The sequence below is a fragment of the Crocodylus siamensis genome, chromosome 2, assembly GCF_052110815.1.
Source record: "Crocodylus siamensis isolate JL-2025a chromosome 2, ASM5211081v1, whole genome shotgun sequence".
Taxonomy (NCBI): Eukaryota; Metazoa; Chordata; order Crocodylia; family Crocodylidae; genus Crocodylus; species Crocodylus siamensis.
In genome coordinates, this window is record NC_143396.1 from 173,370,743 (window position 1) to 173,385,805 (window position 15,063).

At 46.9% G+C, this 15,063-nt stretch overlaps 1 protein-coding gene across 4 annotated transcripts in view; it reads left to right on the top strand.

Moving 5' to 3' along the window:
* The first annotated feature begins 1,820 nt into the window (after positions 1-1,820).
* The window catches only part of LOC149871346 (ras-related and estrogen-regulated growth inhibitor-like), a 29,065-nt gene continuing 15,822 nt past the window's right edge, over positions 1,821-15,063 (top strand). For 2 of the 4 annotated variants that reach the window (XM_090032341.1, XM_090032340.1), the window contains exon 1: positions 1,821-1,967. In XM_090032341.1, coding sequence (XP_089888467.1) covers positions 1,871-1,967 — 97 coding nt within the window. In that variant the 5' untranslated portion in view covers positions 1,821-1,870. Of the gene's footprint in view, positions 1,968-9,984; positions 10,048-15,063 lie in introns of those variants that run through there. The other 2 variants (XM_090032343.1, XM_090032342.1) reach the window with 2 other exon arrangements.

Here is a 15,063-nt window from a genome sequence, read left to right on the forward strand (position 1 = left end):
ATTCCAGTTTTACGAAGGAATGAAATTTGGCCCATGTTTTGCATGAGGTGCACACTGTGACACCAAATGGTGAGCCATGGCAATGGCAACACAGAAGGAGTAGACCAAGGGAATGTCTCAGGTCCAATCCTTTGTGGTGTCCTGACTCTGCAAACCTGGAACATGAGACATTTAGGGGAGGAAGAACACTCAAAGGATTTTCCCACACATTCTCTTCATCAGTTCTGCATGGTGCAGGGCTGGCTACAGCAGCATATTTCACTTTTGGTACTCTGCAGCAGTACTAATAAACAGTGCCGTACCTAGACTCCTGGCAGCCCTGGACAAACGTTTATTATTGGGGCCCCCTTTGCCAGAGATAATGATATTTTTTGTTGCAAAAGTCTTTATCATGTCTGTGGTAACAATGTCTTTAAATAGTTTGTTCTCAATTGATAACATTGCCCCCCATAGATGCGCAATATTAAAACTTTTTTTTTGCAATTGTAATTTTTTTTTTTCATTTTCGGACCCCCTTTCTGTCTGGACCTTGGGCACCTGCCTGGTTTGCCTATGCCTGTGCCTGGGTATGCTAATAAAGGAGATTTTGGAAACCACTGTAACCAGATGTATAAATAAAACCGATAAAAGCCAACATCTCAGCAGGATGCTAATGCCAATACGGATAGGAGCGACACCCAGACTAAGTAGGTCTGGCAAGCTATTTGCCTTACCAGTTTTTCCTGAACAACTTCCTCTTCTGTCTTATTATGTTCTTTACAACGTTTGACAAGCAGTCTGAAACCTAGCAGCCAGCCCAAAGTGGGTATTTCCTCTGTAAGTTTGGTGTTCTCTCTTTTTATACCATTTTGTATAACATTTGTTTCATCCCTATCTTCAGGGTGGTCATTGTCCTATGAGGCCAAATAGACTTGTTCCCTGACAGCTGGCATACAGTTTTGATATCCTATTCCCTAGTTCAAGGTGAGTCTTTCCCAAGCAGGTGGCACATCGTGCTACAGTCTTTGCTTCCAGCAATGCTTACTTCCAACAAATGCTGCAGATTATAAATACAGGACTGATTTAATGTTACCTTGAACTTTACCCAAGCAAGCCCATATTTTTCTATCAGTTTGAGAGAGACCGTCTCTAAGAAATGAAGGAATACTACCGAAAAGATCCCAGAACCTTAATCCACCAGATCTTTTGCTGAGCTGGCCTGTTTCACCCAGTTTCACTCACACAGCTGGTGCTGTGCCAGTATCAGGCGTTGCCCTGTCAGTCCAGTTTCTGAGCAGAGAGAGGTGGTTAGCCCTGTACATCGGCAGGCAGGCAGAAGGCAGAGTGGGGCGGCAGCTTTAGAAGGGTGGTTGTACACGTGGGGAAGGCTGCCCTGTCACCCTGAAATTAAGAGATTAGCTGGTTCAGACAGCCGTATGCCTTCATTGGCAACAGGAGGCTACTTCAGATGCTACTTTATAGGGCATCTGCCCCCCCACACACTGGGATCTGGGGAGCCTGGAGGGGCAACAGACCCTCCCCATGCACCGGGGGCCGGGGTGCAGGGCAAAGGGGGGGCAGGCACTCTCACACACCAGAGGGGTAGGGATCTGGGGATCCTGGGGTGCAGGCAACAGGTGCCCCCCCATACCCCAGCAGAGCTGGGATCTGGGGAGCAGGGGCAGCTGCCACCCTCATACACGAGGGGGGCAAGGATCCAGGCAGCACGGGGTACAGGGCAGCGGGCTCCCCCACATACAGGAGCGGGGATTTGGGCAGCCTGGCGTGCAGGGGTCCCGCGAGGCGCCGGGCGCCGCCCCTGGCGCTGGGCGGAGCCGCCTCACAGCGAGCGCGGGCGCGGGCGGCGGCGGCGGCGGCGGCAGGTGCCAGCATGAGCTTCCCGCGGCCGCTGCGGCGCTCCGTGAGCCTCAGCCCGGCGCGCACCCTGCGCCTCGTGGTGCTGGGACAGGGCGCCGTGGGCAAGACAGGTAGGGACCCCGCCCGGGGCGGGGGGGAAACTTCCCTGCTTCACCCCAGGTTTGTCCCGCAGCTGCGAACAGCCGGGGGGCGCAGAAGGCAGGCAGGATGCCCCTCTGGCTTTCACCCCCCAACCCTTCACAGACGGCCTAGCTGTTCTCCCCAGCCGGCCTCCCCCCCCGCACCACTCCTCAGCCTGCTCTGAACTGGGCGTAGGAAGTTGGGAGGACTTTTTATTTCTTTTCTTTGTTCTTTTAAAGAAACCTCTCCTGGCTGACCTCTCCTTTCCACATTTCACATGGGACAGCCAAATGTTACCCCCTCCCCCACACACACACACTCTGGGGTTTCATCTTTGTAAAGACCATGGGGGTTCCCGGGCACACATCTGATCTGAAAACTTCACCCGGTTGCTGAACGGTTGGAGATGGCTGGAATGGCAGTCCAAAAAGGAGCCAAGCTGCCAGCTTACCCATATGATCTGCAGGCTCCTAAAATAAGCATGTGAAAAGGGGTTGTGGAATGGGGGGGGAGGAAGGAGGGGGTTGCTGTGGACGGGCACTAAACAGAAGGGGCCTGATTTGGAGAGGTGCTCTGCTTCCAGGGGCTCTGGTTGGAGCTGCAGGGTGCTTTGTGCTTCTGCAGTCATGTCCAAAGGATTTTTTGGCATGTGTAATAATGGCCCTTTGCAGAAATGCTGGCTGTAAATCAGCCGGGTTTAGAAGGACCAAGCACAGCATGGTGGGTCAGTGGTGCACATCTTGTAATTATAGGGAAGTTGCCTTTAAAAAAGAATCTATAAGCCACATCAAAGTTTAATCTCCATCAAGAACCTTGCATTTCCGGGCTCTCATAAATTAAAATAAGCCACAAATATCATGGAGTTATAAACTATTCTGAGGATTTATTTTTTGTTTTGTTTGTTTTAAGTGCAGCCGGTTCCACTGTATGTTTCCTTTTGAAATGTGGGAAGTTTTGTGACTCCAAAGCAGTGTGATCTCACGGAGAGATCAGTGGACCAGGAGTCAAGAAGTCTGGGTCCTAGTCCTAGTTCTGCCACTGATCTGCCATGAGACCTTAGTCAAATTACTTCCTCTTTCCCCATCCACCCTGAGTCTGTTCTGTCTCTTAGACTGTACGTTTTTGGAGCATTTGCCATCTCTGCTATTTGTATATATGGCACTGGAGGGTTAGAGGCTGTAGGTGCTGCTGTAATACAGATAATAATGAGGATGCAAGTCTGTGTCCGTACAGGTTTGCATTGTCTATATTAATGGGGATCGGTGGTATTGGCAAATAAAATGCAAGTTTCCACACAGAGGTCTTGGGAACAGCTGTGTGGTCACCTAGGACTGGAGGACATGATGTTCTCTAATGAACACTCTTCCCAATTCACTTGCCCAATTCACAAAGGGAGTAGTCTTAAAATACGCTATAGAGATGGCACCTCTCGCTAGCTTGCAGCCAGTGCAGAGGCTTTGCTTTGGCTTCCGAGACTCTGTTAACATTGTGCGTTTCCATGTACAGCATCCAGTGAGCTTATTTCTTTGTTGACTAGTGAATTACTGTCTTTCAAGCTAAGGGAAAAGTCAATTTTCAACCTGAGTTGTTTAAAAGGGAAGTGTAAGAGGCATGTGGCATTAATCTATGTGTTTCAATTTGACTTCAAAAAGTCATAATTTGATTGCAGTGTGAAACCATGCAAAGATTGCAGTGGCCAAGATTTGGGGGTCCTTGAAAGAGAAATATACAATCTACCCTAGACAAAAAAACACCCCCACCCTAGTTCTAACATCTCAGTCCTTCTCCAGACAGAGACATTAATCCACAAAACCAAAATGGCTCTGTGCCAGTTCCTGTAAAACCTCAGCTTCCACCACTAAATAAAAATTCACCTCCCAAACCACAGGCTTTGCAGCACGTCTCAACTACATTATTTCAGACCAAAACACCACATTCAAGCAATCCTCTCCCTCCCTGTGGGGAAATGTCCTGACAGCAGCTCCTGGCCTGAACTGCAATTGCAGCTGACAGCTACCCACCTGAGTGCAGCTCTAACGTGGGTGCATTAAATGTCAAAGACTCTAAACCTGCAAGCTGTACAAGGTGGACAGTCTCTTGGGGCTCCAGGCAGGTGGGAGAACCCACCTGCACCCAGCTGCTTGCAGGATAGGGACCTACATGTGCTATTCAGCCCACTTCCAACTGACTAATTGAAAGTAGAGAGAGCAGATGGAGCAGTGAATTACAGACATGTGAACTGAGTTTCATGCCGCAGAACATTGGTTGGAACATAAGCCAGTATCTAGGCAATCTCATAACCTCCTGTATGAACATATGTGCTTCCCCAATGTACTTTGGTAGCTCTCCGGTTGTAAAATATGAGAAGCACTGCTGAGAGAGGGCAACAAGCTTTGATGAACCAGACGCCTGGGAATTGCAGCCACCTCTAATTATAATTAAAAGGAGCTGTTCCTGTTTTCTAGGACCAATTGAAACTGAGGTTGAAAAGAATGATTTCCTTCTATAAAATTCCTTCATTATTTTTTTTTTTCACAGGGAAGGGAGATATTTCTAAAAGATCAAAGTAGACTATTGCACTCAGAGAAGTTTAAAAAGCCTTGTCTGCCCTGGAGACTGGTTCTAGTTACAGATGCCAGTGGTTAGCCACCTGTGTGCCTGTCTTAGTGCAAGCTTACAGTACAGGCAGGCAAAACTGGTGTAGCTGGGCCCAGCTTCGAACAGAGGCAAACTGCGATGATGCCTGAATATGGGCTTTGCCTGTTACCCATTGTGGCTTCAGATCAGTTCAGCTACAGCCCTGGCTGACATCCCCAGTGTCAATAAGGCCTCCCACCTGGTGTCCTTTCCCTTAGGCTCTGCTATTGCTGTAACGTGTCTCTGTCATCCTACAAGCTGATACTCAGATCCAGCTTGCTTGCGCAAGGTTGGTTAGTTTGATAATACAGATCTCAAGAGCGAACGTTTTACTGGGGAGCATCACTGGAGAGCGTGAACTTGCAGGCTACTAGGTCCTGGCTTCACATCTTCCTCAAGGAGAAAGGGGGTGAGTCTGAGGGGGCACATTTGAGGTGTTACTGCACAAAAAACATCAAAAAGCAGTGAAGTTCTGCAGCCAATGAATGGAAGGAAGGTGAGGAGAGGCAAAGACTGGGGTTCATAATGGACTGAAGGGTAAATTTTGGTTACATCCTTATTTCCCACTTGGGATGATGCTCTTGTTCACTAACAGTCAAGCTTCACAATCTTCAGACACTAGCAGAGCACCACAGATCAGTGAACATCCCAGGGTTTGCTGACATATAAATTGTCATCTGTTACAAACCAGCCTTTCTGTGGCTTAACACCACACACAGGGCAGTAAGTGATGTGAGTTATGGATATTTGTATTGTGGCAGAGGGATAGAATGGACCCCAACCAAGATCTGAGCCCATTTGTGCTAGTTGCTGTTCTAAAACACCCTGTGCCCTGACGACTTTACATCTTAAATAGACATAAACTGGTTATTACTGGTTTATAGATAGTGCTGAGAGAGAGGTTTGAGTGATTGGCCCCACCCCCTAGAAGCGTGCAGAATTGCTGAGACTGAATTCATATCTCTGGAGTCTAGTGCTTCAACTGCAAGACCAGCCTTTCTATCATGATTAGAGTTAGTCACTTCCATAGGTTTCTCGTGTCCCACTTCCCAGAGAATTGTGTGAGCGCAAGAAAACTGGAGAGAAAGCTATTTTCACATCCGAGCTGATCAAAATATGAGAGCTAGCCAGGTGCTAGAGATGAGGATAAAGGATTTAGCTTTGTAAAATCCTCACAGCTTCAGCTAAAGTATATGTAATAGTGGCTCCTTTTACTTTAGAGGGACTGTCAGGCTAGAAATCAGACTTTTAATGGCCTGACTGAAAGTGGAAAGTGAAATAAAGGTGCATCTGTCTAGCACAAGGCTTGAGATACTGTATCTCTGCACAGAACGGCCTTGCAGTTGATTAGCTTGCCCTTATAGGTCACCTTTGGAGACCTACAGGGCATGTTCCCCACAAATCTCTTCCTGGTGCAGTCGCCATTAAAACTAAGAGAGACAGTTGAGGGTGCATCTTCAGAAAGAAAATGATCCATGACTTGAAAACAGCATAACTCTTGGTCCTCTGCTGAGACCCAACTTGAAATCCTCAATGAGCATCCTTGAAATATTGTGAGGATAGAACCATTGTCGTTGCCATCACAGAGCCGTGCAGGAGCTAAGTACTGCTGTTGTGGAATATATTAGCATCAAAAGTCCAGGCTCAGGCCCGTCAGAAGTTTGGACGTGCATTGAATTACATGAATCACTGGTAGAAGCTTATAAATTCAGCATCTCCCAGTCCCAGCACTTGCCTTTCCTCCAGGATCTTCGGCCCTCTTCTTTTGACTTTAGCCAGTGTAACCCCTGTAATGCTTAACATGAAGACTTTGTTTATAAAGAGGAGTTAAATAATAGATTGTATAAGCACATTACACTGATAAGTAGCATGTGTTACCAGAGGGCTGTAAGCACATCAGTAGGTGGTGGAAGAAACCACTTACAACTGTCAGTCTGGGGAACCTGTTGGTGTTCTGAAACAATCCATTAGCCATTTATCAAAACATACATTAATCATTTATAAATACAACCTTAATGCAGTTAACCAGATCCCCTTTGGAAATGCTCCTTTCTGCAAGATTGCTTACATTCAAGATGGAAAAAGGTCTTTGCATGAGTCCCTGAATGCACTCCTGCCTCTCCGCCCTCATCCCCTTCTTTCTGCTGGCAGCTGCCATCATATTCTTGCATCTTAGCCAATTTTTAAGCAGTTTAATTGGTTCTTCTCCTCACGCAGTACCAGGCATCCCAGCTTAGGGAGGCCGCCTGCTGCATGACACATAATCAGGTGCTTTCTAGAAAACAAGTTTATTGACTTGTCCGACTGTCTCCTGCTTTCTTGGACAAATCGATCACAACTTTACAGATGTGGAGAAATACCTGCGGCAGGATCTTGAGCATCACTGTTGGGCAGTTTTATTAAATTACAGGAGATGCCAAGGTATTTTGGTACCTCATCAACATCCATAGTGTTCGATGGGAAGCCTGCAAAGTGAAACTCAAGGTCTGTAAGACTCCATGGACTTTCCCCTCATATAATCAAGGCAGGAGCTGATGGATCCACCCTGATTTAAAAACAAAAAGACCCCATAGATAAATTAACTTAGGAGCCTAGTTATAGGAGCCAGCCTAGGGCTTCAGAGCAGGAGAGGTTAACAGCTGGGACTGGCTGTAGAAGGTGACTAGAGTTGGAGAAGCAGTGAGGTCAGAGACTGCAGTCACAAATTAATCTCTTCCATCATAGCTATCTTCATTGTACTGATATAATTCCCATCTATATTAAACACACATGTATTATGTACTAGGGAAGACTAGCCAGATTTTGTGGGCTACTCCAATTGTATTGCACGCATCTAACTTATAGTGGCTCATCCCAGATAGCACATGTGTACATATGGTCATATGTGTCTACCCAGCTGTGGGCATATATGCACACCTGTCTAATCCAGTATGATATTTTTGTCGAAAAATTAGGTATCTGCAAACATTTGCTTATGACTAACTTTGACAAACTGGTGCGCAATTTTGTGTGTAATCAAATGGTGACTCTGCATGAATTTTTCACAAAGCTTTGGCATTGATCTTCATTGGATACTTTTTTTTAAAAGCTCATCCTGTCTGTGGTATGTTTGTTCTTTCTTCTCTTTTCTATTTCTGTGCTTTTACCTGATTTCCATTGTGCAGAACTGAGGTGTGATCCTTCATCTCTATCCCATGTCTTTCAGTGGCGTTTTCTCTCTCTTTTTCTCCCTTGTGTCCCCCTTTCCTTTCTTCCTTTCCCTATGTAGTGTTCTGCCATCCATCACAGCTAAGTTCTCATGAGTTCCATCTTCAGTTCTGTACGTACTCATTTCTCTCTCCTCTTTCCCTTAGTTCATTCACAATGCATTTCTTCCTCTGTCTTTCCCTTCTCTCTCAATTCCCACATGTCTCTTGAGTGTCTGGCCCACCCATAACTGACATAGAAATAACTGACCTTCCCCTTCACCCACTGTTAGGCCCTCACATGCCTACCTATCATCCCTGTAAGCCACCAGGAATCTTATGTCTTTTCTATATGAGGAAATTGCTCTTGTGTGCTTTAAGATGCAGTTATAAAACCAGTTAAGTGGAATCAGTGCAAAAGGCTCTGATTTTTGTTTTAAACCGGGCTTGTTTGGGTTTAGTCATTGGGACTAAGTTTAAGCTTACACAGCAATGAGCCATGGTTAAACTGCACAAGACTGTATGTGGAGGAGGGAAAAGCCAGTTTGGCTTACAGTCATCTTTACTGATTTAAGCTAAACCACAGAGAAACTTTTGGGTCTGGATAAGGCCAGAATGAAAAGGAATAGTCTGGCATCCAGTTCTGTAAAAGTGCTCCATAGAGACGGATTCCTGTGCTCACGCAAAGACCCGTTGAAGTCACTGGGGCTCAGACAGGTGTAGGTATTGCCAACTTCAGCCATTCAGAAGTCGAAAACCAAGACTGAAAAAAATGAGATGCTAAAAATGGTGGGTCCTGTTTTTCCTTCTGGGTTTTGAGCCTATAGAATCCTCCTTTTCAAGATCTTTTTCACAATCACAAGGGCTAGAAACTTCATAGATTCATAGATGCTAGGATTGGAAGGGACCTCAACAGATCAAGTCTGACCCCCTGCCTAGGCAGGAAAGAATGCTGGGGTCAGATGACCCCAGCCAGATGCCTGTCCAGCCTTCTCTTAAAGACCCCCAAGGCAGGGGAGAGCATTCCAGATTTTGGCCACTCTTACCCTGGAGTTTTTCCTGATATCTAGCCTAAATCTGCTGTCAGTTAGTGACCATTGTTCTTTGTTACCCCAAGAGGCGCCCTGGGAAACTGGTTAATTTTTAATTAAAGCTGAGCTGTTCTAATCACATAGGTCCAGAAGCTGGAGCTTTAAGAAAGACATGGAATATTGTGCAACTTGAAATGACATTATATGGGTTGGCATCCTTGTTTTGGCTAACATGGATATCCTTGCTGAATAATGGCCTGTGTTTCTAAAAACAATACATGGATATTTATTTTGATAACATTCCTGGGAAGAGTCCCATGGAATTTGAGGGACTTTTTTCATTTCTATAGAACTGTAAAAACAACCTCTGGAATTTTCCTTCTGGGCTATAATTCTGCATTTAGTTCTGTAGGAAACAACAATATTTGGTAAGGCTTCGGCAGTCATCTAACTCTCTAGGTTTTTAGAGGAGGCACTTTGTGCCCCAAAACTTGTCAAACAACCCTCCTAACTATATAGTTGGTTCAGTAAAAGATACCACCAAAAAAAGCCTTTTTTGGTATCTATTTAGAGTTGTTGCTCTAGATATCCACCCTCTTAAGTTTTATGAGGCTTTTCCAATATGGAAGATGTTTAATATATTTGGCTCAGGTCATGGATAAATATAAATTCCTAATTTTGTATGTAACTTTACAGCCCATCCGTGCCTCACTACATGGCCCTACTAATATCACTGAGGTTACATGCAGATTCAGGAGTCTACTAATAGAGAGCTGTCTTCCTGATAGTGGCTATAATAAGGATAGAAAATTGCATCAGCTTCCTCCCTTACACCTCTGTACTCCTGACACCTTTTTTTAAAAAACACTATGAGTTAACTCTACCATCTGTGAATTAAAAATTAATGTATTCCTCACAGCTGGGTTGTAATGAATCTCTCTGTACAAAGTGAACACCAGTTTACTTAATGAAAAGCCCATTGCAATGCTCATGTCTCATTATGGGTCCAAAGGAAACTCTTTGTTCTTCCAGCCCCTTCGGCAGTGCCTGCCGCATCCCTGTCAGCTGGACTGTTCCTGCCATCAGCTTGGGAGGATGTAGCTTTATGCCTTAAGCCTGTACCATTGCAGAGAATGGGAATATAGCCACGGAATAGTATGGGAGCAAGATCATGCCCTCTATTCCCCCTCCTTGGTTGTGCTCTAAGCCCTGACAAGGTAGAGTTAAGACTTTTGAAAATCCTTTTTGTGTTTGCACAGTTGTTTTGGAGGCCCATTGTTCTTTCAAGTGCAGTGACACAGAGCCTTATTACTGTAGCTGTCCCATCCTGGGCAAGTTATCCAGCCCTGTTCCCCAGTGGCTGGAATATGCAGTTTCTGTTTGGCCCAGGCCTTAACCACAAGTCCCCACCCCGCTCCTCTGTGGCTGCCCGCCAAACCACTTGGGCGCCTTGACCTTGGTGCCCTGGTAATTATCCCTTCCCAGACAGAGAGTGTTTGTCTGCAGTGTCCCACTTTGCTCTCTGTGTCCCCTGTCTATGGCCATCTGTGTGACTGTATGCTGTACTTCAAATAGTACGTTAATAATAGCTTTGCTTAGTGCTGACTTTCCCATTGACTGTAAAGAACATAATTACAGTGATTTCCTCGATACAGGCATGTGCCTTCATACCTTTAATCTTGGGGACAGATACTCAGCTGGTATAAATTGTCTTGGCTCTACTAACACTGATGAAGCTGTGACATATTCCACCACCTGCATGTTCTTCCCCCGTGCCCTCCCCCATATTTTCCCATGGCACTACTGCCATCATCACCTCATGAACGTCTTAATTTTTCTTACAGGGCAGCTAAGTTCTTGCATGTCATATGGAATATAAACCCATGGAGGCTGCTCTTCTCCCAGGCCCCTTAAAATGATTTCCAATTCCTTGTATAAGCCAAGTATATACAATGCCGAAGAACAGAAACAGTAAATGTAGCTGTGCTGCTCCATTAGGGTGTCGAAGTCATGGGTGACACTAAGGAAATGACTTGAGTATCTGGCTTCCCCTACTCTCATGAGCCCTGAGCTCATCTTGTTGCATCCTTGGTAAGGCACTTTTGGGATGTCACAGTAGCTATCTGCTGGCTGTTTCCCCAAAATGCTTCCTTTTCCCAGTATGTTGTATTTGTCCTCCACTGCTCCCATGACCATGGAGGTCCCATCAGAGGAAGCCTTTCAGAGTGGGATTCTAGAGCAGCAAAAAGACCTCCCCAGCATATTCTAGACCAGAACTATATGGGACCTTGTGGCATCTACGTAGACCAGGGGTATCAAACTCATCCAGCATGCACAGCTGGTCTGCAGGTCAGACCGGACCCACAGACTGGCCCTGTATTCTGGTTCTGCTCTGGCTGCCCCAGAGGCCCTGTGCATGCAGCACAGTCCTGGAGCTGCACATGTCCACACTGCGGGCATTGTGTGGGGCCATCCAGCTCACTCTGCCCACAGGCAGCACCAGGGGACAGATGATATGGCTCTCTAGGCTGGATTCAGCCCCTGGGCTATCTTTGATACCCCTGGTGTAGACCATCAACCATGCTGTATATGTGCAGGAAAGCTGCTGTTTCCTCACCTTGATGCCTGGGCTTGATATATTAACCTAATGCTTCTTTTAATGAGAGACATGGCCTTCCCTTTAGATGTGATCTGTGATTAGCTGGCTCCTTCCTCCCTCATTTATTGGAGCTTTCCTCCCTGTGATGTGACATCCTGCTCCTTGGAGATTTGTATTTAAAGTCATAACTGCCTGCCTTTCCCTCCCCTTCGGACCCATCCTTTCCAAGCCAGCTAGATTGTCCTCCTAGCTTGCTGGGGAAGCAGTTTGTGAATTTCAGCATGTTCTTTTCCCTGTGTTTTTTGGTCATCCCTCCCACTCAGGGAAAACAGGCAAGCTACACCTCCATCAGTTTGCATGGGAGCCCTGGTAGGACCATGATGTTCCCTTTTGAAATTGTACCCCATATGTATGTGAGGGTTGGATTCCTCCTGTGCTATTACCAGCTCTCTGTCTGCTTCTATACCAAGGGTGGGAAATTATTTGGGCCAGATGAGCTGTCATGGACCAGATCAGCACTTCTCCCTGCCCACCACTGCAACAACTCACCAAAACTCCCTTTGTAGGATAGGTGGCAGGTGGGCAGGGAGTAGTGTTTGGGAGCAAGATAGGAGGTTCAGGGGATGCACATGAGTGTTTGTGGGGGGAGGGGCTGCCTTAGCAGTAGGTCCTGGGAGCCAGCCAGGGGTGAGGGGAGGGAGGTGGGGGCAGGGGACACATGCAGCAGAGCTCACCTGGGCGATGCAGTCCATGGCTGCCCCCATGGCACTCAATGTGGGTCTGAGTCCTAGTCATTCCCACCCAGAGCAGCCCACGTCTGCTGGCCCAGCCCTAGCCAGCATGCACAGCTTCCAGAGGAGCTACAGCTGCCTGGGTGCTATTCCACTCCTGTTGCCTCCAGTGGCTGCTCCTCCTCCTGGTCCTGCTATGGCACTCTGGGCCAGGAGGAAGCTTCAGCCAGGTGGCTCCTGCCCCAGTGCACAGGGCTTTGGTTCCAGCTCCCAGCCACCTTTCATCCATGTAGCTGCCCATTCCTGGCAGGCAGAGTGGGTGGAAGGCAGCTAGGAGCTGGAGCCAGAGCCCTGCACACAGGGCAAGAGCTGCCCAGCTGAAGCTTCCTTCCAGCTCAAGCGGCACAGCAGGAGGGGGAGCAGCCTCTGGAGGCAAGGGGAATGGAGCAGCATCTAGGAGGCTGCAGCTGCACTGGGAACAGCCCCTGCAGAAGCTGTGCATGCTGGCCAGGGCTGGGCTGGTGGGTATGGGCTGGAGTGCAGCATGGGCTACCTTGGGCTGGACTCAGCCCTATGCGGAGCGCCGCTGGAGAAGCCACGGGTGGGATTGAATCAACTGAAGGGTGCCTCCCTGTAGGCTGGATCCAATTAGTTGGCAGGCTGGGTCTAATCTGTAAGCTGTATTTTGCCCACCCCTGTTCTAGCCCCTCTGTTCTAGGCAGTGATACTTAAGCATTCATTCCAGTGAAGAGTGAGTGGCTGAAGGCTGTTCCATGCGCTTGGTCAAGGTCCAAGCGGGCAGGACAAAAATACCCTTAAATAATAGATGCCTGTTGAGCCTTCATGTTCAGTTTCCCTTTGCATGCCCTGGGAACTTGTCTGCCCTCTTGAGGTTATATCTTCCATCGGAGGATGAAGACCATGGACAGGGCTGGGAGCCCTGGAGTATCTTGCACTCCTGTGGCCCCTTCTGTATGTTCTGTGACTGAAGGTAAAGGTCAAGTCCCCAGAACTTCAAACCAGCATTAAAGCCACCCTCATTGCTCTTCCCAGAAAGCTTATGGACTGTAGGTAGCTAGGTCTCAAGACTCTATGTAAGCTGGCAAGTGAATATCTGTTTCTCTTGACTGTTGGAGATGCCGTTGTCTAGGAATCTTTAGGTGGCTTTCACTCCCTCCAGAGATTTGCTCTGTCACCTGATAACCCATCATAGCAAGCTGCAAAAAGACTTTGACTCAGTTTCCAGCTTGCTGTATTGTTTACCTGCCTCCAACCTGCCATTTCACTTAGGAGGGCTTTGCTCAGAGATGCTCCCTTTCCAGGACTGCCTTGGAATTAATGTCTTTCTTGTTCAGAGCAAACAGACTAGAAGACAGGACAAAAGTAAGTACTTTGCCATGGCAGAAAGAGGAGAAAAGGGCATCCAGGCTGTCTGGAGGGACCTAACAGCTAGGGCTTAAGCAGGAGGCTCTACCCTTGGTTCAGTCTAGAGTTAAACTGGATACCATATGTTAGGCCTCCTGACCTCCTATATTTGTCTTGAGATCTATTAATTGAATAACAGACATTTAATTACTTGCATTCCACTGCTGTGGCTGTTCCTAACTAGGTAGTCATTTGAGAAAAAAGGCTGCTGACTTATTTGAGCTTTGTTTTTGCTTCTGGGTCTACATAGAATACAAAAAGAAGAGACATTTTCACAACTAGCATTCATTTGGTTATAGTAAGCTTCCCCTGAGGGACCAGGGCCTGGGACCCTTAAAAGGGTTAAGCTAAAACAACATTTGACTGTCCTTGGCTTCCCTGAGCTGTGGATACAAGTTCCCAGACATAAATGCAGCATGTGTACAGTGTGTTTGCTGTCATAGACATCTCACTTCTCACAGGGAGGAAAAGAGCTTTGGGCTATTTTTCTAGCCCTCATTTCATGATGATTTTTTTTTCTTTTAAAAATGTCATAGCCAAGTATAAACAGGACCAAACTTGGAACTGCTTTTTCCCTCCTTTGTTTGCTAAACCCACATTATTATGGCAAATACAGATATTGCAAAGGCATCTCATTCTAAACTGAGCCTTTGATCAATTTGATTTGTATATGTGGCGTTCTACCACTTGATTTCGCTGTCTTTCTTTTCCTTTTCCATGTCCTTGTAATGATGTATTTAGCAGAATTTACTCACTTTCTGACATTTACATATACAGCGTTAAATGCACAGTACTGAAATGTGTTCTGATGGTACAGTTCTATCACTGCACTGTTATAGGTCAAGAGCGCACCCTGACAAAGAATCTCATGATAATCTTGAGGCTGTACTAGGGAACCTATGGCTCCTGTTACTAAGAGAGAGAAAATGGAGTCAAACTGAGCCTAGGCAATCAAGAGTGGGCCTGCCTGTAAAGGGATAAGCAGCCAGAGATCCTTAAATGAGGCATGCCTATTGCTGCAATAGGAGAGTAACCTGGGGAAGTAGAAAAAGAACTACGGCAGTATTAGTTCTGCTGCTATAGGTAGGGACCTACCTAAATCACAGTGCAAGTTTGTAGTGCAGGAGTACCTTTAATCTTGCTCTTTGTGTTGTGCTTCCCCCTCCCCCCTGCTGCTGAGTGGCCCAGAGGCAATTAATGCCATGGTTTTTTATCTCTCAGCCACTCGGTAGCAGGAAAGGGGGTTGCATGGTGAAAAGAGCAAGATTAAAGGTGCCACGATTGGCCGTCCTGAAGGCTGTTAAGCCAAGCATGTTAGAGAGCATCTGCAGACCACCCAGGGAGCTGCATGACTGGAAGGGGGCAGGACTCTAGTAGCATATAAGCCCAGGCCAGACCCAGAGTGAACAGCCCAGTGGCTGAAGGGAAAGGAACTCTGCAGGGGGTTGATGATGTCTGAGTGAGATCCTGTTATGCCA